Below are 24,173 nucleotides of genomic sequence, written 5' to 3' on the forward strand. Positions count from 1 at the left end.
TTTTTACTTTTGCTATATGATTATCTTGATACTTTTCCAGATACATGATACTATATCTGGAATAAACTGTACTTCCTACTAGGATTCACAATCAGGAAGTGGAAAAATATATATTGGCATAAAAAGGCAATAAGAAAAAAATAATAATATGAATTTGAACCCCAAGTTGGAGACTCCTGAGCACAAGCAAAGAAGTTCAGGTTCACTTGGGATTTTCAATTTTACCCTCCTACAACTAACATAACGTCTGGAGATGCTTTACCATTTTACAAAATACAGCTTGTCCCCATTAAATCAAAGTGTGTGTGTGTGTGTGTGTGTGTGTGGAAACGTGATATTGAAAATTTTCCCTCCTAAACACTTACTAACAAAAACTCATTGTTATAGAAAAAGAAGGTTTATATCTATCTTATGGATTTCACTTTATATAAAATATAAAGTAAACTTCCTAAAATATCAAACTGCCATTTATAACCAACTTATTATTTTATCTTGCTTGTTTATATTATTTTAATATACATTTTATTTATTATAATACTTGGCGAATTGATTTATTATATTTTATACCTTATTTTATAAATTCATTTTCATTACAATTATTTAACAACTGCACGGGATTTAACCTAGAAGGTCCCTACGTACTTACACATAAATCTAAAATTTAAAACATATGAGTAAAAATTGAGATTATGCGAGGGAAAATTTAAGACATGATTCAAAATTTAGAACATATGAGTAAAGATTTAGACAATCTGAATAGGTTATAATTTAGAGCACCTAATTTAAAATTTAAAACATCTAAGTTGAAATTCAGACAACCAGATTTAAAATTAAGATTAATTGAGTAAAAATTAGAACTATGGGGCAATTCCAGTCAATAGGTCGGGTTTGGGTCAAATCTCTAATAGATTTCGGGTTGTGCTTAAAAACAATAAAAAAAAATAGTGTAAAACTTATAATTAATACAAAATACTACCTCAAGTCCAATTTACTCGCAACAAAGGAATATTTTATGTCTCACAAATAATACCCCTTTGTTGCGAGTAAATTGGACCGGAGGTAGTATGATATTTGGGTCAAATCGGGTTGTTTGGTTTCGGTTCAAATCGGGTTTGGGTTTCTCTCAGTACCTTCGGGTCAAATTCCATATATCAGCAATGTCAATTAAAAGGGTCCTAAAGCATATCATTAAAGATTCGTCAATATTCTACCCAAATAAGCCATCATAGTAACTTCTTCTCCTCTCCCCCCCCATCCCCCAGCAAACCTCAAAAAACGAATGTTTAACCCTGTATATTAAAGGAATAGCCCAAGCCTCACCAAAGATAAAAAGCCATATTATAGTGAAAGACAAGATGTGAACATGGCTCACCATGTCAAGTGGTATAGCCAATCCGGCCTTCACCTTTAGAGCATATCATGCTTAATAATTCTTCGGCTAAAGTCCCCAAAATCTTTCACCTAAAGGGGAAGTGTTCACTATTTGCTATGGAATAGCATGTTGTTTGCTGATAATTAAAAATATATTGTACAATCAATCACTCAATCAAAGCTTTAATCCCATAAGTGGGGTCGGCTAACATGAACCAAATTTGATTATTTTGTGTAGTCATAAATGCTTATTAAACACAAGCACGGATTACTTCTTCAATTTGTTGACAAGGTTCCAACAATAGCATTAGGGGAGAGGTTTTTCCACTCTAGGGTTTTAGCTTTCTTACAGAAGAATTCAAAAGCGTGAAGCCTTTTGGGTGTCCTTTTAATCAAATCCATCAATACTTAGCAAACCATTAAGAGATATCAAGAAAAGAAAAGAGTAAAAGGAAAGTAAACAAACTTCATGCAAAATTACTTGGGCCTGAAGATTAATAAATCCCACACTTCCCTCTTCCTATTACGCCGAAACACACCAATGGAGAAGCTACCATCCACTGAAAGCCAACCACTTCATTCATCTCTGATAGTTTACTACCAACCAACAAAAAGGGTAATACAAACACGGTTATCTCTCTCTAAAAAAACACAAAAGCCATTATGTTTAGATTTCAAAACATATACATAACTTAATTACCAATTATGTTTACTCCCCCGGTCCCCTGTCCCCCTACATCCAACAAATACTTCATATGCACACCCGCCAAAGCATCCAACAAGAAACACTGCCTTATGGTTATTCCCTTTAAAACCCATGAAATAAAAAAATCAAAATATAATTCTTGAAAAAATTGAGGCCTTTTGTACTTAAGACATTACTACTACTTTTATTTTGAATACAACAAGAGAAAAAGCTTTATATCAAATTTAAAAAGGTATGAGAAATGCTAAAGGGTAATCTTCTAGTTTATCAAATTTAATATGAAGCATATAAACCGTGTAGCCCTAAATTCATAGTAGGAACGAACAAGCTTTTCCACCCCAAATTTCTCAAAAGAAAACACCTTTTCTTTGCCCTTCTCTTACAATCACTTCAGATTGAAAACCTTTTAAGGGAAAAGAAAAAGAAAAATCCTCTACATTTCTCTTGATAGTCAACTGTTCTCCACTTTTTTTTCAAATTTGAAACACATAAATGCATTACCACAAACACGGTGTACAAAATAAGAAGACAAGTTGACCTAGTTCCTACATACTTCCCCTGTTTTCTTATAATTGCATCATTTGGATTGAGCATAAAGTTTAAGAAATAAATAAAATAACAAAAATGCCCATGTGACTACAAACAAAGGAGAGGGAGTAAAACTACGGTAACAAGGATAAATATCATATGTGACTAATGTGAGTAAGGGGAAAATAGGTATTTGGTGTGTGAACACAAACAAAAATAGCATGAAAGTAAACCCATTATAGAAATGTTGCAATTAATATGCAACGTGCCAAAAAAAATAAGGGTGCATTAAAAAAAATAAGAATATCATTAGATCCCCAAGTGAGTTGCTCTAATTAAATTGATTCCTAATCATTTTTCATTTGACTTTAATTTTAGTTTGAGTTAGACTTGAACCTACCTAACACAAAATCTGGATCTGCCACTAGGAAATAGTCTCTCAACAAATAAATTACTTTTTCTATTAGAAGACAAACTATTTTCCAATTACATCCAAAAAGATAATCTTTCAGACCTCCTACCTTATTGGAGGTTGTCGAAAGCAGTTTTAGCATAATAGTTCAACACTGAAAACCATGGGAGTAAAGGAGAATTATCACAAAAAATAATTAGGCCTGAAATATTCCTCACGGACTTAGGCCAAAGCAAAAAACCACGAAGTGTTATAATGCCATGTATTTTGTGGTCTTGGACTAGAGAGCATAACAAGAAACTCCAAAAACAACATTCTGAGTCACAAACAAAGGAGACATATAAAGCATAACCGCATAACCACTTGAATATCATACTACAACAAGACTAAAATTCATTAACATGGATTGCAAGGGGAAAATACAAATTAACATACTGGCTCTTCACGGAGATTTATCCACAACACATGAGTTCTCTTTTTGTCAGCTTGGGCTCCGATGTGTTTAAGAACATTTCGGATTCCATCTATGGTAGGAATAGCAACCCCATGAACTTGTAAAGAATCTGCCTGTTGATGGTAACCACAAAGAAGGGAAAAAAAAAAAAGAGTGATATTCTATAATGAAAATTAAAAAAAAAAAAATAAAAAAAAAAAAAAAAAGTGTGAAATTCTATATATATATATACAAAACATAAATGCATAAAAATACATATCCCATTCAAACCTTAAACATACATATATAGAAATGGATATGACTAAAAAGGGAAGATTATAACCGAATATCCAGTGCCTCAAGAGATGCTTCCATATACATACAAAAACTCACCCCTCGGCACATAGATTAATTTCAATTTTTACTTGGACTCCTAATTTAAAAAATACATAGGATTTTATTTGTTACAGATACTACCTCTGTTTTTTTATGTTTTGCTCACTTACTATAAATATATGACTTATTCATTTTTTATACTTTATTATATCATTTTAATGCTACTTTAGGGTATAAAATATGTATTTATATAGATTTCAATTGATTAATATTAGTTAATTATACCCCTAATATGCTAATATGTTAAGAAATTGGAAACAGGACTAAAAAAAACCCCATTTTCATACTGTTTATAGGTGGTTGCAAGTGAGATAAAAAAAAATTAAAAAAAAAAAAAAAAGGAATACAATCAAAAGCCCATAATACTCTTACGAGCAGCACACATCTTGAAGTAATAATGGGTTAAAAGTTTGAAACCCATTAACTCCTAAATTTCAAGTGGAAACAAAACAATGAAAAAAAAAACCATTAATTCCTTATTTTTGTGAGAGCATCCACGCACAAGAGCAGCCCCACGAAAGGGAGAAAACCCTCATATCTACCTAGTGTTATAAATGGGGCGAATACAGAGAAACAGAGCACGAAGCGGCAGTAACTTTGGCGAGCAGATTGGGATTCGAAGAGCAGTGTACATCAGTTTCGTCAACCGCTCTCTCTATTTAAGTCTATGCAATTGACAATGTTAAGTATTATTGATTGTGTTTTCTTAATTGTGATGCGTGGCTAAATTTCTTTGTTTCAAGCTAGGGATGTAGTCTTTTATTATCTATCAATGGATTGAATTATTTGTTTGGGTTTTATTCATATAATTGCAAATTGATAATCTTGTTTTATTTCATATGATTAATCTGACGAATTGATTGTATGTGTTTAAGGTATAGATTTATTAGCGGGAGTGAACTGTCAATATTAGTTTGTGGGATCATCAAACGTCAAATAGTACAATTTTAAGAATAGTTATACACTTGGGGTGGTCTTTATTGAATTCCTGTTCTTAATGAGTTTATTTCAATTGTTGTGATCACGAGAGTAGACATGAGATTGATATAAATATATGTTTTCTACCTTAGGAGAGGAGATGGCAATTTGATCATTGCTATATTATATTTAATCAACCCTGCAATCAATTTAATTTCATTATAGAGAGTACTTGACAAAACTCAAAACCTAGAACTCTCTCTCATTCTTGTCTGATGTTTTTATTAGTAGCACTTATCTCATATTTTCCGTAAATAGTATTTGAGTTTCTTAATTTGGTAATTGGGTATTCTTCCCTTGTAGATGTGATCATGTGATACCTTGATTTAGGCCCAACCAATAAACAAGTACAATTTAGGAAATTGTTGACAAATGTGAGTGAGTGTAAGATAAAATAAGAGAGGGGATGTAAAAAGGTGAGTTTGTGTAAGAAAAAGTTGGGTAAAGTAAGAGAGATCATAAATAGGTGTAACTATTGTGAGAGTAAAGGGGGTAAGATGGTACCAAGGGTATGCCATAAATGTAGCAAAGTGAGTAGAATAAGAAAGCCCTAAAATGGAAAGTGAGTAAAACAAAAAACTATGGAGAGAGTACCTATAAAATATGTAATTTCTAGAATTACTACCTTCTAATTCTATTCTTTCATTACCCTAAAAAAGAAAAGGGAAAAAAAATGGATAATAATACCCCCAAACAACTTCCATCTATGAGTCCCATTTTCTAATTTCCCTTCATTTTTGTTATGCGAAAAGTCAATTATATCCTAAATTTTTTATTCCTCCTTCCATTCTCATTAAATTCCTTCATTTCTCCTTTCTTCTTCAACAATCAAAACATTTGAAACTCAGCAAATTTTATCCAAATCTACTGATAAGTAAAGATATACCCATTAATTAACAAAGAAAAAAGCATTCACTTATTAACCTAAACCCCAAAATTAAACCCCCTAATTGATTGGAGAACTTAAATCTTTAAATTGAAAACCTTAGCTTTGAACATTGGGTGAAACTACAACTACTATAAACCCTAGTCCCTAAATTGCTCTTGAATTACCTACCTGGATGAAAAACCATGCAAATTATAAGAAACTGACATGAGATGGTCATTGAAGATTATAGAAAATGGAGCTGAAATTAAACCGTACTTGAAACTAAATAACTCAAAACCTGAAATTGATCTACTTTCCATAATAGGCTATTTGGCAAATTGCTATAAACATCAGTAGCTGTTTTGGGGTAAAACTGCTAAGACCAACAGCAGTTTATTAATTTTAAGTTTTTTACCCCAAAATAGTACAATTTTGCCCCAAAACAAAAATTGTTTATCAAGACGATAAACTTGGAATGATTTTGCCCCAAAACGAACTTAGATTTTCTCCTAAAACAGATGGTTGTTCATACTCTACTTGAGCAATTAAAATAACAGATTTTGCATGCTATTTTCCACAAATTGAACACTGAATGATGCAATTTCACCTAATTAATCTGGGTGAATTGTGCAATGAAAATAATAATTGAGGACAGTACCTGGCGGTAATTGGGAGCACCTTCAATGTGAGGAGATAGACGTTTGTTCTGGCAGCCAGGAAAATGGTCGCTCTTCAAGATAGTCTTCTTCCCAAGCACGGATCCTTCTCGGAACTTCATCACCTGCTCTGGCTCCCTCGGTATTGACATGGCGAAGATGGCGTTGCATATGAATGAATTACAGATTGTTTAGTCTACTGGATTTTAAGATTATCGCAATTGAGAGATGAGCTGCAAGCCTACAGCAGACAGGCCCAAGGTAGCTTCCTTTTACCCCTTTAATTCGAGAACCGGAACGTCAAGAGTATATTCCATTAACCAGGTTTTTTTTTATTCACAAACTTAAAAAAAAACGGACGTATAATAATTATTGTACATTTATTTTTATTTTTTTATTTTTTTTTTTTTGTAGAAAATTGTACATCCATTATAAAGATAGTATAGATTGATCAAAAGTTACTTTAAAAATAAATAAAAGTTACCCTAATATGCATAAAAGTAACTCAATACAAATAAAAATTATATACGCTTAATTACTAAAAAATCACATTTTAAAAGACTAAAAATCAATTATTATTGATTTAATGTAATTAAATTACCTTCGTAAAACTTTTTTTGTTGTCTATTTATATAAAAAAAAATTGTATTATATTTAAAGTTACCTAAAAAGGGCAAAAAATTACCCTAAAATTAGCTAAAAAAGTTACCCTTATATTGCTCGGTGTACACTTTATATTTAGTTAATAAACTAGTGAGTAGCTCGGACGTTGGCCCATGCTACTACTGTTGTAGATTTGTAAGGTTGTAGACATGCAATCGATAATTTTATTAAAGACTTTTTAAAACTGCAATTGTCGTTGTATGTCTTTAAATATTTTTTTTTTAATTGAACCTTGTAGGCTTGTAGTATACATTTATATAAGTTTTTTTAACATATTAATGACATAGTTGATGATTGACAAAGATGGTAAAATAGTCACATTTGTTATAAAAGGTTGAGGGTTCAAATTTTCACTTATATCACACACATGGATCCCAAAATCCTAAAATCTTGCGATTTTATGATTCATGTATGTCATATAATTCGATTTATTAGTATGATTTTACCCGATTCTACATATTTCTCTTATCTAGCTTAGCGAAATTCTTACAAGATTAAAATATGCATATACAAAATTATTTATAAAGATAACGTCTTGCTTATGCATGTCCGTTAAATCGTACGATTCTACATTTAGATTCTGATAGTCCCTTCTAATTCAAAGTAACATCCCAATATTAATAACTTTGGTAGTATCTAACCCCTCTCTAACCTTGGTGTTCAAATTATTTTGATGAAGTTGCTCGTTTACCTACTCTAATAAGCACTTTAGAAAAATATTTCAAATAGATTTGTTGTATTTGAAAGAAAACAGAGAACGTAAAAAAGCACTAACAAAGATTGAAGTAGTACATGTGATGTGAATAATATAAAAGTCAATGAGTACTTTAATTTATTTTGAAACACAACTAGTTTCATAAAAATTTAAGCTTTGAGCATTTAATTTAAACTTCGTCTCAATAGCATAACCTATTATTTGGATGTCGTGGCAACACAATTTTTGACTTAAGCCAAAACAGTTTTAACTTTAACCTTATGTGCATGAAATATCATAAATGAAATTCATCGCCAAATAATCTATCATAAACGAATAATCTTAAATATTTTACAATTTTTTTCTTTTCATTAACCAAGTTAACTCTTCATAGTCTTTAATTAACCCATTGACCCCTAAATAATTCTTTTTGACTCATAGTTTACCCATAACACACAAATCAAGGTGTTTTACGTGCCAAGAAAAGCCTTGCTTTGTGTGGGCGTTAATCATCTCTATTCAATGTCAAAAAAATTGTTTGATTAAGGTTTTTGGGTCATTTGGCCTCTTATGATCCAAATTGAGGCTAACGTAATCAGAAAATTACTAAAAAGTAAAAACGCCTTGATTTTGCATGTCTAAATATTAATCAATTTGTGTGCCTCGATTAGCATACGAGATAATTGATCATTTAAGGGATTGTTTGACGTCATTTTTGGTTTTTAGTTTCCTATTTTTTAAAAAACTAAAAACCAAAATCAGGAAACAAGAAAAAAGTATTTCCACTTTTTCTGTTGTTAGTTTTTAAAATTATCATAATTTTAATAAGTTGAAATAATTTTTATTTCATTACGTGACATATATCATATCAAAGCGTTTTGCGTGAGACTTGACTCACGTGAGTCCGGGCTCCTTATTTAAAAAGGCGTGGGCCTGATCAACCCGACCAAAGCCCGCGCGCCATTTTATAAAGTGTCTGAATATTTCGTTTTCATCATTTTCATAAAATTTCGTGCGCCGTCATTTACTGAAAATTTCGAACGCTTTCATTTCGTCGAATTTCAACCACTTCATTTCCTCAAATTTCAGAGAATTCAAATATTCAAATTTCATAAAAAAAATGGAGAAATCAAACAATAGAATGATGATTGAAGGAGATTCTGATTCACCTATAGAATCAATTTCTAGCTCAATTACTGCTGAAAAAGGTACAATTTAGTTCATAATTTTGATTGTATGTAATTTCGAATCATATTTAAGAATTTCACATTACATAGTTCATGATTTCAGATTGTATCATAGTGAATTTGAAATATGAATTGCTACTTATAATTCGCATGCAAGCCAAATTGAATTTCAGATCGTAGTAAATTTCGATTTAATATCAGATCGTATTTAAATTCGAGTTAATTTCGACTTATTATATGCAATCAACGCCAATCGAATTTCAGATCGTAGATAATTTCGACTTATTTGAAAATCAGGCTTAATTTATATTCCAATCGAATTTGAAATAAGGATTAACTTATATTTCACGAATTGTATATATTACATGTCGCAGAAAATTAATTTTAATTTGAATCCAGTTTTTTGATAATTTTAGAGTGAAATCCAAATATACTAACACTAATGATGAATGCAGCAGATAATGTAATTTTAGGAGACAATATCAATGAAGAAAGAGATGATGAAGAAATAGATGAAGATGTTGCAAGTATAATAGGTATACTGATAATTAAATGTTCTGTAAAATTATTAAATGCTCTGTAATTTATTGATGTAATTGCAGAAAATATAATTCCTGACTAATATTATCTGAAACCTGACTGAATTAATTTTATTCATATGGAAACCTATTTCCTAAAAAAATATATAGAAATTAGTGAAAATGATGTAAACCTGACTATTATTATTTTAAAACTGACTATTATTATTTTAAACCTGACTATCATTATCTATTTCCTGACTAATATTATTTCTTTTCTTTCCAATTCCTATAATTTCTAATTATCATTATCTATTTCCTGACTTAGATAATATATTTCCTGACTAATATATTGTTATTTTTGACCAAAAAAAAATTTCCGACTTGATAAAAAAATAAAATTTCTGTATGCTATGATATATCTAAATATTATTATCTTAAAACTGACTATCATTATCTGTTTTCAGACTAACATTATCTAATTCCTGACTAAGATATGCTAATTCCTGAGTATTATAAATTTTAAAAACATTTAATTACTGTATATAATATTGATAATAAAATTCCTGACTATTATTATCTGTTTTCTGACTAATATTATCTTAAACCTGAATGAGTTAATTTTATTCCTGACTAATATATTGTAATACCTGATCTAAAATATCTAATTTCTAACTAAGATATACTAATTCCTGAGTATTATAAATTTCAAAAAACATTTAATTACTTTATAACGTCATACAAAACAAAAAATAAAATAAAATCAACTAAATTTTAAAAAAATTACATATTACTGAAATGTTATATTTTTTAATTCAAATATAATAAAGTGCAAAACATTGAACATAAGCTACTAATAACATCCTCTATTTTAATTCTTTTTTCCTCTCTACCTGGTTGGTTTGCCTCTTCTCTTTTTCTCTTTCTCTTGTTGGCTTCTTCTTCCGCAAAAATTAAACGTAATCCATCAAGAAATTCAGCCCAGTCTTGCACCATGCCATTGTGAAAACCATAACCATTATGCCTCATAATGTCATATGCAACCCACCATTCATTTGAATTATGATTTCTTCTTACTATTTCTGGAATCCAAAATTTGTAAAATCATAATTCATTATAATATTTACATGTACAATTAATCATCGCCTGGGCTTTGAAGGTGCACCTAGGGAAAATATGCATGCATAATATCTCTTCAATTGCTAGTGCTGGATGTGCATCTTCTAAGGCATCAATTGGGTGTGCAATATGATTATTCATCTAAACAAAACAAAATAAACACATATATCATAACAAAACAAAATAAAATAAACTAACAAATGTATTATCATAATATGAAAAAAAAATATACCTTTTGTAGTAGCAGTAGTTATATTCTTATAAAATTAATTAAAATTCAAACTGAAGCAATTTATAGTTTTATATGATTTTTTTTTTCTGAATATAGTTTCTTGTACACTGTGGTTTCTTATATATAGTGTTTAGAACGTGAATTGGTGCAGCGTTTTGGAATAGGGAAGGTCATGCCTTTTCAAATATGTGTTTTTCATTTATAATTAACCTCTGTTCTAGTAAATACATTTAATTTTATTCAATTAATTTTATGTCAGGTAAATGATTTTACGTGTTTTTTTAGTGTTTTGAGTGTTTATGTTTTGGAAGAGGGAAGGTCATGACTTTTCAAATTCTAATTCTTGTATGCAATAATTTTTTTTTTTTTTTTTTTTCTGAATATAGTTTCTTGTACATTGTGGTTTCTTATATGTAATGTTTAGAACGTGAATTGGTGCAATGTTTTGGAAGAGTGAAGGTTATGCCTTTTCAAATATGTGTTTTTCATTTATAATTAACCTCTGTTCTAGTAAATTCATTTCATTTTATTCAATTAATTTATAATTCTAATTCTTGAATGCAATAATCTAACTGACTATTTTTATCTTAAACCTGACTATATCATTTATGTCCTGAGTAATTTATTATCTATTTTCCTGACTGAGATAATTTTATTCTTGACTATTATAATCTAATTTCTAATTCAAACAATTTTTTGACTATTTTTTGAGTAATATTTTGACTATTTTTTGTCATTGAAATTAATTTCTGATTGAAACAATTTTATTCCTGAAATATACAATATAATTTCTGATATATTCAAATTAATTCCTAATCAAAACATTTTAATACATGACATACAAAATTTAATTCCTGACAAAACAAATCTAATAAATGACAAAAATAATCTAATTACTGAAGATAATGAACAATGAACAACATATTATAATCAGATAATGATATTATTTTATTACTGACCAATATTACCTGTTTCCTGATTTAATATAATCCTAAACAAGACTGAGATGATTTATTTCCTAACTAGTATTTAGTAATTCCTGATTTAAATAATCTATTTCCTGACTAAGACATGGCAATTCTTAAGTATTATAAATTTAAAAAATATTTATTTACTGTCTATAATATTGTTATTACGACAAAAATAAATTATGATATGTTTCATATGTATACTTTTGTTGCAGATTATTACAAATATGACAAGGATGAAAACATAAGTAAATGTCTAGCAAGTTATACAGTATCAAACTACAATGTTATACAAAGCTCATTCAAGATCTGTTGGTTGCAGTGTCAGAAAATCAACAAAGAGAAGAGATACCAATGATAAATTGTATAAGTTTTATTTTAGATGTTCTAAGGAAGGACATACAAAGGGTAAAATGAAGATAGCAGGTGAACAAAATTCTGTGGAAATACCCATATTGGGTAAAACTGATGCAAAAAAGAGAAAAGATAGGGAGGTAAATGAGATAAGAACTAGATGCAAAGCCCATATTCGTTTCAAGAAAAACAAAGAAGGAAATTCGAAGTTGTTACACATGAGTTGGAGCATAATCATGAATTGGTTATAGCAGTTCAACGACATCATCTAAGATCAGAAAGGCAAATATCAGCTCCAATGGGTGAACTAATTGAGAGTGGTATTAAACCAATGGATGCTTATAATTATATAAGCAATGAAGCTGGAGGAGAGGAATGTGTAGGTCATACTAAGAGAGATCACCTTAATTATGTATCAAGGGTGAAAATGAGTATGGTTGAAGGTGGAGACATGCAAAATGTATTAGACACCCTTCAAGAAAGAGCAGATCAAGATCCCTCATTCTTTTATAGATTGAAATTTGGAGAAAAAATAATGTCATGAGCTATTTTTGGCGTGACTCCCAAATGCTTGAAGATTTCAAAGCTTATGGTGATATTTTAATCTTCGATACAACATACAGAACAAACAAATATTGGTTGATATGTGCTCCATTTGTTGGTATAAACAATCACTGGAAAACAACAATGTTTGGATGTGCATTCATAACTGATGAAAAGACTGATACATTTGTTTGGCTGCTTTCAATCTTCAAAAAGTCAATGTGTGGAATTGAACCAAAATCAATCTTCACTGATCAAGATCTTGCAATGAGCAACGCCATACCAGAGGTAAGTAGTTTCAGCTTAATATTTGTATTTGTATTTTATATTGGGATATGTTTTGTATGAAATAAAATAATCTTGAATTTTTTTATTTAATTCTTGATAATTTACTAACTATATAATGTTTTACCTAAAAAAAGTATTAAGCCTGACTTAAATCAATCAATGCCTAAGATAAAACACATTATATCTGACTGATATTTTCTAATTCCTGTCTAAGTTAAATATATTTCTGAGTTAAAAATATCAAATAATAAACAATAATTAAACTCTGAAATATTTAAATCCTGACCTTTTTCAATACCTTTTTCAGATTCATCACCAGTTTTCCTCTTCTTTTTTTTGTTACTTTCAGATTCATTTTCTTTTTCCAAATCTTCTTCTCCATCCAAACCTAAAAATTTCCTCCACTCTGACTTCAAATAATCATCAGGATTAAAACCTTTTTTGTTTTTGGAAATCTCTTTTATAGGTATATCCGTAAAAGGAATGCCCAAAACATCAGCAATAGCAGAACTGTCAATATGAATGGCATGTTCTTTTTTACCAACAATCAGATTTCTTGCCTTAGGATTATAATGAGTTACCATATAACCATACAACTGGTGACCGATATTATCCTTCAAGTTCATATTAAGCAACCCACCAAACCCAATATCTTTCACATCCTTTTTTTTGCTGATCACTTAAATCTTCCATGATTTGACAAAGATGACTAGGACCAAATTTATTACCAAGCTCTAAGTCTTCAATATCATCTTCACTAAGAATTCTGAAAGTTTGAAAAGTAAAAAATCACATTAAAATTGAGAGATTTTTAAAACATATATTTAAGATAAAAATCTTTAAGCAAATCACAAAGTACTGAGAACCTGAGTAAAATAAAAGACTAATAACTGACAAAATTTATGTAATATCTGACTAAAACGTGCTAAATGCTGACGTTTAAATTGTTATTCCTGAATAAAATTCACCAAAGCATGAGATTTATTTTCTTACCATTCTAATTCCTGACTAATAATATTTAATTCCTGATTATATTAATCTTATTTCTGTCTTGAACTTGCTAATTCCTGAAATTTAGAATGTTATGCTCGACCAGAATAGACAAAAAACTTAATTAAATTATCTAATATATGAAGAAAGCAAACTAATTCTTGATTATAATAATCTTATTTCTGGCTTTAAATTTTTAAATACAAAACTGAAACTATTGACATCATCAATTGATTATTTTATTTTTTTATTACTGATAAACCTAGATCAATTCCTGATATAAATTTGCTAATATCTAACTAAAACTTGATAATTTCTAACTTTTAGAAATATATGTCTGACTTGAATACACCAATTCCTTAAGCACACTATCTAATATCTGACTACACAATCCTAATTCCTGACTAATAAAATATAATTCTTGAAAATTATAATCTTATTCCTGACTTACCAAAATACAATATTATAACCACATATGTGTGTTTATTTCCCAAGAAAATATACAAGTATTCAACATGAAACAACAAATACAAAATGCTATGTCTTTTTGTGAAATAAATAGAATACAATTTCACACCTAACAGGTCGACTTCGTTTAGACCCAGGTTTAGGACCACGCTTCTTCAATGGTGGTTCTGAATCGACCCTACAAAACGGAATAATAAATTATAAAAATGATTGTTTTTTAAAAAAAAAAACTGAAGTATAACCTAAAAAATAAATGAAGTATAATAAACCTTTCAGCCATTGCAACTGTATTCTCTTTTTTTCGAGCTTGTTTACTTCGTTTCTGATAAACTTTTAAGGGAGAAGAATCTTTAATCGACGACATTAATTGAGTCGAAAATGAAGAATGTTAGGGTTTATAAAGAAGTAAAAATTAAGTCGATAGTAATGGAGTGAAATTAAAGCTAGAAAAAGAAGTAGTTATGCGAATTAGTCGGAAACGTGAAATTAAGTCGATAGTAACTGTTAAAAATGGAGTGGAAATGCAGAAATCGTGGATGAGAAGAAGGAGGAAGGCGGAACGATGAGAAAAAAAAAGGATCTATTTAAGGTTCGGGCCACGCGCGGGCTAATATTTAATAAACGGGCCGAGCGCGGGCCAGTAAATAGAACGGACTCACATGAGTCCGTTCTACACAATATTTTTCGATGTCATATACTTTTAAAAAACGATAAACAAAAAAACTAAAAACCACAACAATACCAAACAAACCCTAAACTTTAGGTTTCATTTTAATCTAGAAAAATCATATTTGAAGTCAAATTTATCAAATTACCATCAATATCTTGATTTATGTACCTTTATAAGCAGAGTAAATTGCTTAATTTAAGTTTGGGAGACATTTTGCCCGTGAAAGTTCAATCGTTCAATTTTTAAAGTAGAAATTGAAAAAAGATGGCAAAAGCATTGGTTTACATTTCAAGAACCCCTCAATTTGTGTCATAGGTTAAATGGGGTTAACCAAAGGTTAATGGGCCAGTTAAAGGCTAATAAAGGGCAAATACGGTTCAATTTGGTGACACTTTGACTGCTAGTCAAAATCGTGGTGTCACGTGCAACTAACATATATTCCTTGTTGTTGAGGCCTCATAATTGTACATATGCAAATGTGCGGATGAATTAAACAAATATTACCACCGTTACAGGTTATGTGCAACGATTTTTGACATAAAGCAGAGAGGGAAAATGTCTAATCGTTGAACATAACCTGTAACGGAGGTAGTAGATTCACATTAATGGGGTATATAGTATGTTAAATAACCAAAAAGGAACGCAAGGTTCAAGGAAATCCACTAAAACCACAACAATAATAAAAACATTATTAAAACTCACTTATAAGATCCCACTTAAAGAATAACCACCGGTAAAACCACGTTAATAATAAAAACATTATTAAAAACTCACTTGTAAGACCCCACCTAAGAATAACCAAGGTAAAACCACGTCAATGACAAAAACATTATTAAAAACTCATTTGTAAAATCCCCACTTCAAGAGTAAGGTAAAAAATAAGAGTACCTAAATAAAGCAATAAAAATAATTATAAGAAAGGATCACCCGATTCAAATCAGTTTGGCCATGGAGTAAGCAACATTATTACTACATCTACTAGCAAAATCAAAAGAGCAAAACTCAAAAGAGCTAAGACAATAGTATAAGGTACTGAAAACTCTCTTTCCTACAAAGGAGGAGCTCTATCAAGTGGGAACAATCCTTTACAACAAACTTAAACCAGCAATAAGATAACCTTTTCACAAATCAGAAATCACAAGTATGTATGGTGCTCACATCACAGGAAAATAAGCTGAAATAAAAGTATGCATGTTGAGTTGGTTAACAGCAAACAGGGTACCATATACACCCCATTCCTTTGTAATTTTTTTTCAACGAGGAGTTCTGTCTATAAATTTGTACCAAAAACCTTGTAGTTAACAGCTATTGACATTAGATGGCATAAGAATACTTATCTGGCCCTAGTTCAGGATCAAGTAGGCACTAGGCTTTAGAATTAGGACCTTCCTCTTAATTACCAAACGATCTCTGTGTAAATGGATAATCCAAGCCATACATGGGAACCTAGAATCAAAAATAATATATAGCCACCTAATACAAGTCATCTCCGTTCACCGGTCAACAGGAAATTTCATCTTATAAACATCCATCAATAGTGGCTTTCAATTGTTGCATCTTCTGTTTTCCCATCTGCAATATTTAACAATCAGATTCATGTTAGGGAAGCCAAGAAAGAGTATTCCATTCTATAGAAAGCATAAAACATAATATGTAGGAGCTTGAATTAGTCAGCAGCTAGACAGCAACCTCCATTCTATGATACATTGACTACTATAACTACAAGTTTCAAGTTTTCAACTATTACAGATGCAGAAGCAACAAACGCTATGACATAGGACTAGAATCATACCCGTCCCGACCCAAATTTCCAGGTTTGGTCAGGAAATATAGGCCCAAAATCAAGATTGGGCCAGTCGGCCCAAATTTGGGTTTTGAGTAACTTGAAATTCATACTCTGTATTCAGTTAACAATATGCCCCTGCCTGAAAAGCCTGCTATCATTGCCATAAATAGCGGGTTTGGGCACAAGTTGTTTGGCCCGAACTTGGGCCCCACACAAATCTTGGCCCAAAAGGGCTTTTTTTAGTAAAAGCCCAGCCCAACCCATGATCAAGTCTACATGGGAATCGTGGTAAGTACATAATTATGAGTGTAGGTTTCTCAAATTTTCAATAGAATTCTTTTTTCAAAAAATCAAGTAAAAGGAATAATAAAGACAAGACTTGAGAAGAAGCAGAACCGTTTATACAAAACGTTTTGATGCAAATATCTTGTTCAAATGCATTAATAATCATATATGCAATAGTAGTAGACTTACCTTACGGACAAGCATCATTTGTCTTTGAGCATCAATGAGATGGGTCTCCACTGCTGCTTCTGTTTGCAAAAGAAGCTTCCTATGTAATGTCTCTGACCAAAATAAGGATTTAAGCATCAGAGAACAGCAAAATTGTCTAATTTACAGTGCCGATAATCCTTATGCATTTACTAGTGTCATTTAAAACAAGAGAGCAGTGGAATCCCAAAAGAAAATTGGTTCTCATGATACTTCCTCCGTTTCTATATAGTTGATACGTTCAATTTAGGCACACATATTAAGGAGAGGAGAGAGAATGATAAAGCAAAACTTACCCCAAAAAGGAAACATGTCACTAAAAATACATTCCAAAAAGGAATACGCGACAACTAAAAAAAATAGAGGTAAGTACCTAAGACCATTGCACATCAAAGCCTAATTATGAATTTCAAAACTCCAATCAGGATCATCCACTGTATGCAAAACTAATGGGAAATACACAACTGCTATTATGCAATTGGAGTTGGCTTATGTCCAACTTGCGAACAAACAATCCATTTTAACAGATTCGCTAATAGCTACAATATAGTAGTCCTGTCAGGGCTGTCATCCAGTAGGCTAGTACACCAGCATGATATTTCAATGGAAAATAAAATACAAAAATCAAAGACTCCAATCTCTACATCACCAATATACATATATAATGTCGTGGTAGCATATATTCCAAGTTTCAGTATTGTAATATATATAATTAGTGCAGCATGTCAACATCATATAATGGAACTGATGTATATTATTCCGTATTTAGAAATAACTGATACACATGCCCAATCAGAATTACATGAGATCGTGTATCACACCATGTGGTCTTCAATTAAATACTTCCTGCATTCCACATCAGTCGACAATTATTCCTTTTGGGAAAGTTCTTTTTAGTTAACACATTTCTATTTTGGGTAAATTGTGTTGGAAATGTCATTCCTACCCTCACTCTTCTCTCTCTCTCCCATAACAAACACACTCCATCCACTCACAGCCACCAGCCCACCACCATGGCCCATATTCTCTCTCCTCCAGTCCTCCCTCACTGCCATCACCGCCAATTTTCTCTCTCCTTTGCCATGGTGTTTTATTTCCTTACCACTTCCAAGTTCCCTCCTCCCCTTCGACACCGACTTTACCAGCTTAATGTTCTACACTTCTAATGTAGCAGTAGAGCCAACATGAAGGGCCTCACATCTACCAAAAGGTATTCATTGTGAAGGTGGAATTCTAATTTCTGAAGGAGAAAGGAGATAGATTTTTCAGGTATTAATTGCGGGATGGTTAGTGTTGGCCTGTTTGGTTGTGGGGAGGAAGAGGAGAATTAATCATTGAAACTGTAAAATTCAAGTTGAATTTCTTCGAATCTCCATATTTTACAAGTGCAATTTCGAGCCCACCTTATGAAGGTAAAGAACTGGAAGAGAAAAGGTGGCTGTGGGGGTAGTGAAGCCGGCGGTGGGGGCGGGGATGACTGACCAGTTGGCTAATGATGAAGGGCTAAGGACTGAAGGAGAGGGTAGGTGGGTTACGGTGTTTTAATCTTTTATATTTCTATCTGACTTCTCATTGATAAGAATGCCAAAAAGAAACGTGTCAATTAGTAGGAACTGAGAAGTAGGAAATAAGTAGTTGAGCAAATAATCTGAAGGCCAGCTCATTTTTAGAGGTAGCTTTATGAAAACAAAATGAGAAGTCTAGGATGGAGTTATCATACTTTGCCTTTCTATTACCCCTCGTAGCTCAAGATGCTGTGTTTCCAGCCCTTCCATGGTACCTTGGCAGTCTTGAAGGTATTGACAGATCTCTTTCTTGAACTTTTCATGTATAACCTTTAGGTGTTCCTGTTGTTCTGTATTACAAACCAATAGTCAGACATATGAGGAAACTTAAACTTGCTAAAATAGACTACTTTTAGTTAATCCAGTAATTGACTTGCCAATAACATGGTCTGGCCGTCTGGGCAGTCAGTATTAAGCTGCCCTCATATTTTCATAGAGCCTAATTTAACTATTTGGGAGGCATCTTAATAAAACTAGGAAGGAACTAAAAGCAAAATATAAAGGCATCATAACAAGAAGTAAGGAGACCTACTATACAATGCACAAAGTGGAAGAGGGAAGGGATGATGTACACCACTCAGATGCTTCGACTACTTAGACATGATAGGGTGACAGACTAAAATTTCAAATTTAATTTCATTCTATTAAGAAAGTTTGACCAACTAATATTTCTATAACATTTGCTAACAAATATGTATTTTAGCACTTAGCTCTTTAAATTTCTCAGTGACTGGCATTGTCCATATCAAAAGCTGGTGCTCATGCACTTCATGTTAAAATGAAAAAAAGATTAACAAAAGTGATTATCAATACATTTGAGAATTTCTCTAGACACGACTTACAAAATACACTTAGTTGACTAGTTAGAGATTGCTAAGCTCCAATTCCATCCACTTCACAACATTTTGCATGATTACAAAACAATAGTGTTATGCTCACTTACAGTTGTGAAGTTAATCCTCTAGAAAAGGTCAAGCATTGAAAAACAGCACCACAGAATTAATTTACAGTTCATCAATTATGGTCTCAATAGATGACAACTCTATGAAGTATGAACTAATTCATATCTCATTACCTTGAAGCCTTGTCTCCAAATATTTCCTTTTAGATGTCTTGAGGCTTGTAAGTTTCACTCTAACATAAACAGAAATTAGACTAAGGAAATGAAAATCAAAATAACAATGAATAGACGGTCAAGTTCTCAAACTAAGAGTACTCACAAATCTGTCTGAATCTGAGACTCAACATTCAGCAGCTGTGAATGTATTTCTTTGGCGGAAGACACCATTATTTCGGAGCATTTTTTGTTTGTCAATGATATCATTTTGGTTTTAACCTTTTCTAAAGCCAAACCTAATAGAGAAACCACTCTGAAAAACCACCAAGAAAAACTAGCATCACTTGCAAATCAGGGTTATATTCCAAGTTTGAAGATGAGAAATATTTTGAATAACCTTGCCAATCCGTCCTCTGGACTTTCATCCAAACATTTTGTAAATACATCACCAGCATTACCACTTTCTGCAAACTCAAAAGATATTAAAAATGTATAGCCAAGTCCAAAAGGTCAGTCATCTTTTAAGCAAAAGACCCTAGCTCATAAAAGCACAATGAAAAACACTGAGGTTTACCTTTTGGAGTATGCAAGGTACGACTGTAATCACCAAAGTCAACATCGCGACTGCAATGTCGTTTGCTTCGGCCAAGCACAGGTCTCTGAGCAACCCTGCTTCCATTCTCTGGAGATGCGGGAACATCATCTACTTCTGGATAGACTGCCCAAGAAAGTCCATATTTCATGAATAAACACATAAAATAAAAATTTAAGGCATTCAATTTGTGATCTAAGTGAAAGTGTTGAGCTCAATCCAAATTAACCCTTCTACAAAGCCCTTTAAAGTTAAAGGGTCATGGAATAGACAGCTTATTTTAGCGATTCCAGGCACTAGTCACATCATTACAATCAGGATTGATGCCAGTCTCCTTGATTTTAGCCTTATAAATAGATACAAGCAGAATTGCCGGACACATAGCCGCACAAATACGGGTTGAAGAGATTCTCTCTCCCGCCCCATTACTGACTCTGATCATTTGATCTATTTGCACAAGACGTTGTACTTTGGGGCTCTCTCAAGAATGTGGACCTTGTTTAAATTTCGAAAACAGAAGATTAGATTCCATTATAGATTCAGTTTTTCTAGATCTAGAACATTGCTCATGCCATTGTGAGTCTGTGACTATAGATCTGCCATTGCAGACCCTCTTAATCCAGAAACTTGCAGTCAATAGTCTCCTAATGGCTAGTTTAATTAACACCCCCCCCCCCCCGCCCCCAATCTCTCTTACATTAAATGAAAACAATGATGGGATTCATTGTCAAATAGCCTTGCATACCCCGTCAATATTCTGTGAACGCTTTTAAAGTTTCTATTAGAAACGACTCACTAAATAGGCTTATATCTAAAATTGAACTTGCTCATATGCGGGTAGGTGACAAATGTGTCTAAAGCAACTTAACTCCATAAATTGTCATGTCTAACACCAATATGATAAGTACAATGAAGGATATATTTGTCACTCATAAATCTTTAATAAAATGTGTATTCATACAAAAGGAGATGGGGTAAATGATCAGTCAGGTAAAAGAACACTGCATCAACTATAACAGTAGCAAAATTAATTTTAAATAAGATAAAATAAAATAAGAAAGGCTAATCATAACAGAAGCAAGTTTGATTTTAAAAAGGGCTAAATCATAACAAAAGCAAAGCATGCCACCTGTTTAGACCAACATAATGCTCCATGATCAATTAAATGAAACCCTTTCTCAGATTTTTCCATGGAGGAAAAACTCACATTCCAAAATGGTGGAATTGTTTTAAGGAGCAAATTAACAAATTCTTTTAGGTTGCCTAGTATTGTTACTCCTTATTTTTCTGCATCCTCGGTTGACTTAATGAATGAATAAGCAAGGGAAAGCACAAAATAAAAGAATGCAAGAGGACAACCTTTCTTAGAAGATGAAACCTCTTCGGTACTATCAAGCTCTCCTCTCATTTGAGTAAACAGCCCATTTCCAACATCCTTTTCTTCTGTAGATGACTCTCGGATACTGGAATTTCGGTCTTCGGATTTAGCCGCATCATCCTGATGATTCAACAGAAAAGGGCCTATGATAATAACTACTTGATGCATGAATAAAAAGCAAGATAGTATAATACTAATATCTTTAAAAGGAGAGTTGAATTCGTGTCCTCACAGAAGATTCAAAGTTATCCTTCTCTGAGGCTGTACTACTTTTGAAAAAACATCTATCTTCGAAAAGAATCCCTGCCTCTGCTTGAGCAGATCCATGAACATTCTGCTTCTTATCATAAGTTAGTGGATATGTGTGCAGAGGAGAATTCAGAACAGTATTTGTCATTTCGTACCATGGGCAACTCAAATCATCAACATGGGGCACTGGAGATTGACCACCAAAGTGTTCAAAAAACTGTGACTTTTTCTGTGTAGCTGGACTTTCAGCATCAGGCACCTGACTTTTCTCTCTGGCTACTGGAGATTGGTTGCAGTTAATGTCCTTCATTGCTGCCTCCGGTTCAAGATTATCATCAAGACAGCCATGCTTAGAAAATAGAGCTCCACCAACATTTGGTGAATCCACAATAGATGGTTCCTTTTCACACCCAAATATCTCTGTCTGGACATTTCTCAAGTCTGTTATAGGAGATAGCATGTCCCCTGCCTCAATTTCGCAACTCTTTTTGGTACGATCATTTTTCTCAACAGTTGAGAAACCCAGAGTAACAGCAAAAGGTTTTGAAGGCGCAGATTTTTCAGCGAAAGAGAAGATATCACTGCTTGGATGCTTCTCTTTATCACTAGATAACGACTTTGGCTTAAAGTTCCTTGGTCGCATCTTAGCAGGGGCCCTCCTTCTGGCAAGAGAACGAGTCACCGGTCTCTTAGTTGTCATGACAGCATACTCAGAATCAGTTTCTATCGTATCAGAATCCTCCCGGGACTTGGAATGGCCATCACCTTTAAGAATGTGCTCTCTCATCATCTCATTATCATTTGTCTCACAAGTCCTTGAATCACCTAATGTATTGTTACCAGAAGGAACAGTTCCTAATATCTCCCGCAGCTTCATCCTCAGAACTTCTTTGTTTCTGTTGTCGGTTTCGATTGGCTGCTCTGGCAGCAACTCTTTGGCTGGTAAGCACACTTGCTGTTTGGGTGCACAAGAAAATTTCTGGGATGGTTCATCCATAGAGGCCCTCTTGCTAGCCTTCCCAGAAGCCTTTTCCGACTCTGTTTTATTGCCAACAACGGGTTCTAACAATACTTGGTTCACAGGGGATTGCACCATATGTGCTGGCTGCTTTCCATGTAATAAACTTGTAGCCGGCCTAGATGTTTGGTTTTCAATCTGATTTCTGGCTGTAACCACTACAGAGCCCTCCTGAGCATCATTTTTACACATAGTCGCAGTACTAGAGGCCCTAATTCCACTATGCACATTGTGCTTTGCCGTCAAATATCCTCCTACAGATGCTTCCTTCTGTCCCTGGCTGATTGAAACACCAGCCTCTTTCACCGATCCACGATGAGGTTTGGCAACAGACTCAATGACTATCCCAATGGACATCTTCTGAGACTGGCTACATGGTTGATGATTGAATCCAGAACTTGGACAACAACTCATCTTACTTTGAACAAATTGCTGATTCCGAAACCCTAAACCTGAAAAAGGAAAAACACTTCAGCTAAGCACAATTATCAAACTAGGGGTTAGAAAGGCCCATTTTCATAGTTACGTTCTACAACAAAGGGTTAAGAACAACAGCCTGAAGCACATTAGCAACCAAACTCGGTTCAATCAACTAACTTAGCTCCAAAAATCACATTAAATTCTTTTCGGGTAAGAACATCAACGAAAATTGCAAGTAGCAAAATTCTAGCAACAAATCGATCGTTATTATCTTTTATAACTCTAGTAATTAATAATTATAACCAAAACTTCAGTAATCCAGCTTAGAAGAACCCTAAAAGGACTATACTGGCAATTAAGAAAACGATGAACCCTAGATTGTAAAAATTGATGTTCGATAATTTAAAAAAGAAATATAAATATCTTACCTCGGAAGCTGCTTCAATGGAGGATAGAAAGCTCAGAAGCCGCTTCAATGGAAAATTTAGAGGATGCGCGCGCTACAGTTAAGTAGAGAGAAAGGAGGTGTGAGCAGTGAAGTAAAAATGACACTGTACTGGCAAGAGTCGTGACG

General features: G+C 32.6%; 1 protein-coding gene and 1 pseudogene across 1 annotated transcript; both read right to left on the reverse strand.

Moving 5' to 3' along the window:
* Positions 1 to 6,821, reverse strand: part of LOC110732892 — a 38,681-nt pseudogene extending 31,860 nt beyond the window's left edge.
* A 9,214-nt stretch (positions 6,822 to 16,035) lies between these two features.
* Positions 16,036 to 24,155, reverse strand: LOC110732947 (meiosis-specific protein ASY3-like). Its single transcript, XM_021912931.1, has 10 exons — positions 24,028 to 24,155; positions 22,145 to 23,631; positions 21,894 to 22,032; positions 20,517 to 20,660; positions 20,340 to 20,406; positions 20,106 to 20,255; positions 19,961 to 20,019; positions 19,041 to 19,175; positions 17,303 to 17,394; positions 16,036 to 16,614 (listed from the first exon to the last, which is right to left on the reverse strand). The coding sequence occupies exons 2-10, from the start codon at positions 23,591 to 23,593 to the stop codon at positions 16,561 to 16,563; spliced, it is 2,289 nt and encodes a 762-aa protein (XP_021768623.1). The 5' UTR covers positions 23,594 to 23,631; positions 24,028 to 24,155; the 3' UTR covers positions 16,036 to 16,560.
* Between the last annotated feature and the right edge of the window lie 18 nt (positions 24,156 to 24,173).

This window comes from Chenopodium quinoa, unplaced genomic scaffold, assembly GCF_001683475.1.
Source record: "Chenopodium quinoa cultivar QQ74 unplaced genomic scaffold, ASM168347v1, whole genome shotgun sequence".
Classification (NCBI taxonomy): Eukaryota; Viridiplantae; Streptophyta; class Magnoliopsida; order Caryophyllales; family Amaranthaceae; genus Chenopodium; species Chenopodium quinoa.

Bases quoted from the DNA above. Each gene is read 5' to 3' on its own strand.
- LOC110732947 (XM_021912931.1), bottom strand. From the start codon at position 23,593: ATGAGTTGTTGTCCAAGTTCTGGATTCAATCATCAACCATGTAGCCAG. The intron at 20,020-20,105 runs GTGAGTACTCTT...TGTTTATGTTAG, and splicing joins TCTCAGATTCAGACAGATTT to AGTGAAACTTACAAGCCTCA. The intron at 17,395-19,040 runs GTATGATAACTC...TATTTTGGTCAG, and splicing joins AGGGGTAATAGAAAGGCAAA to AGACATTACATAGGAAGCTT.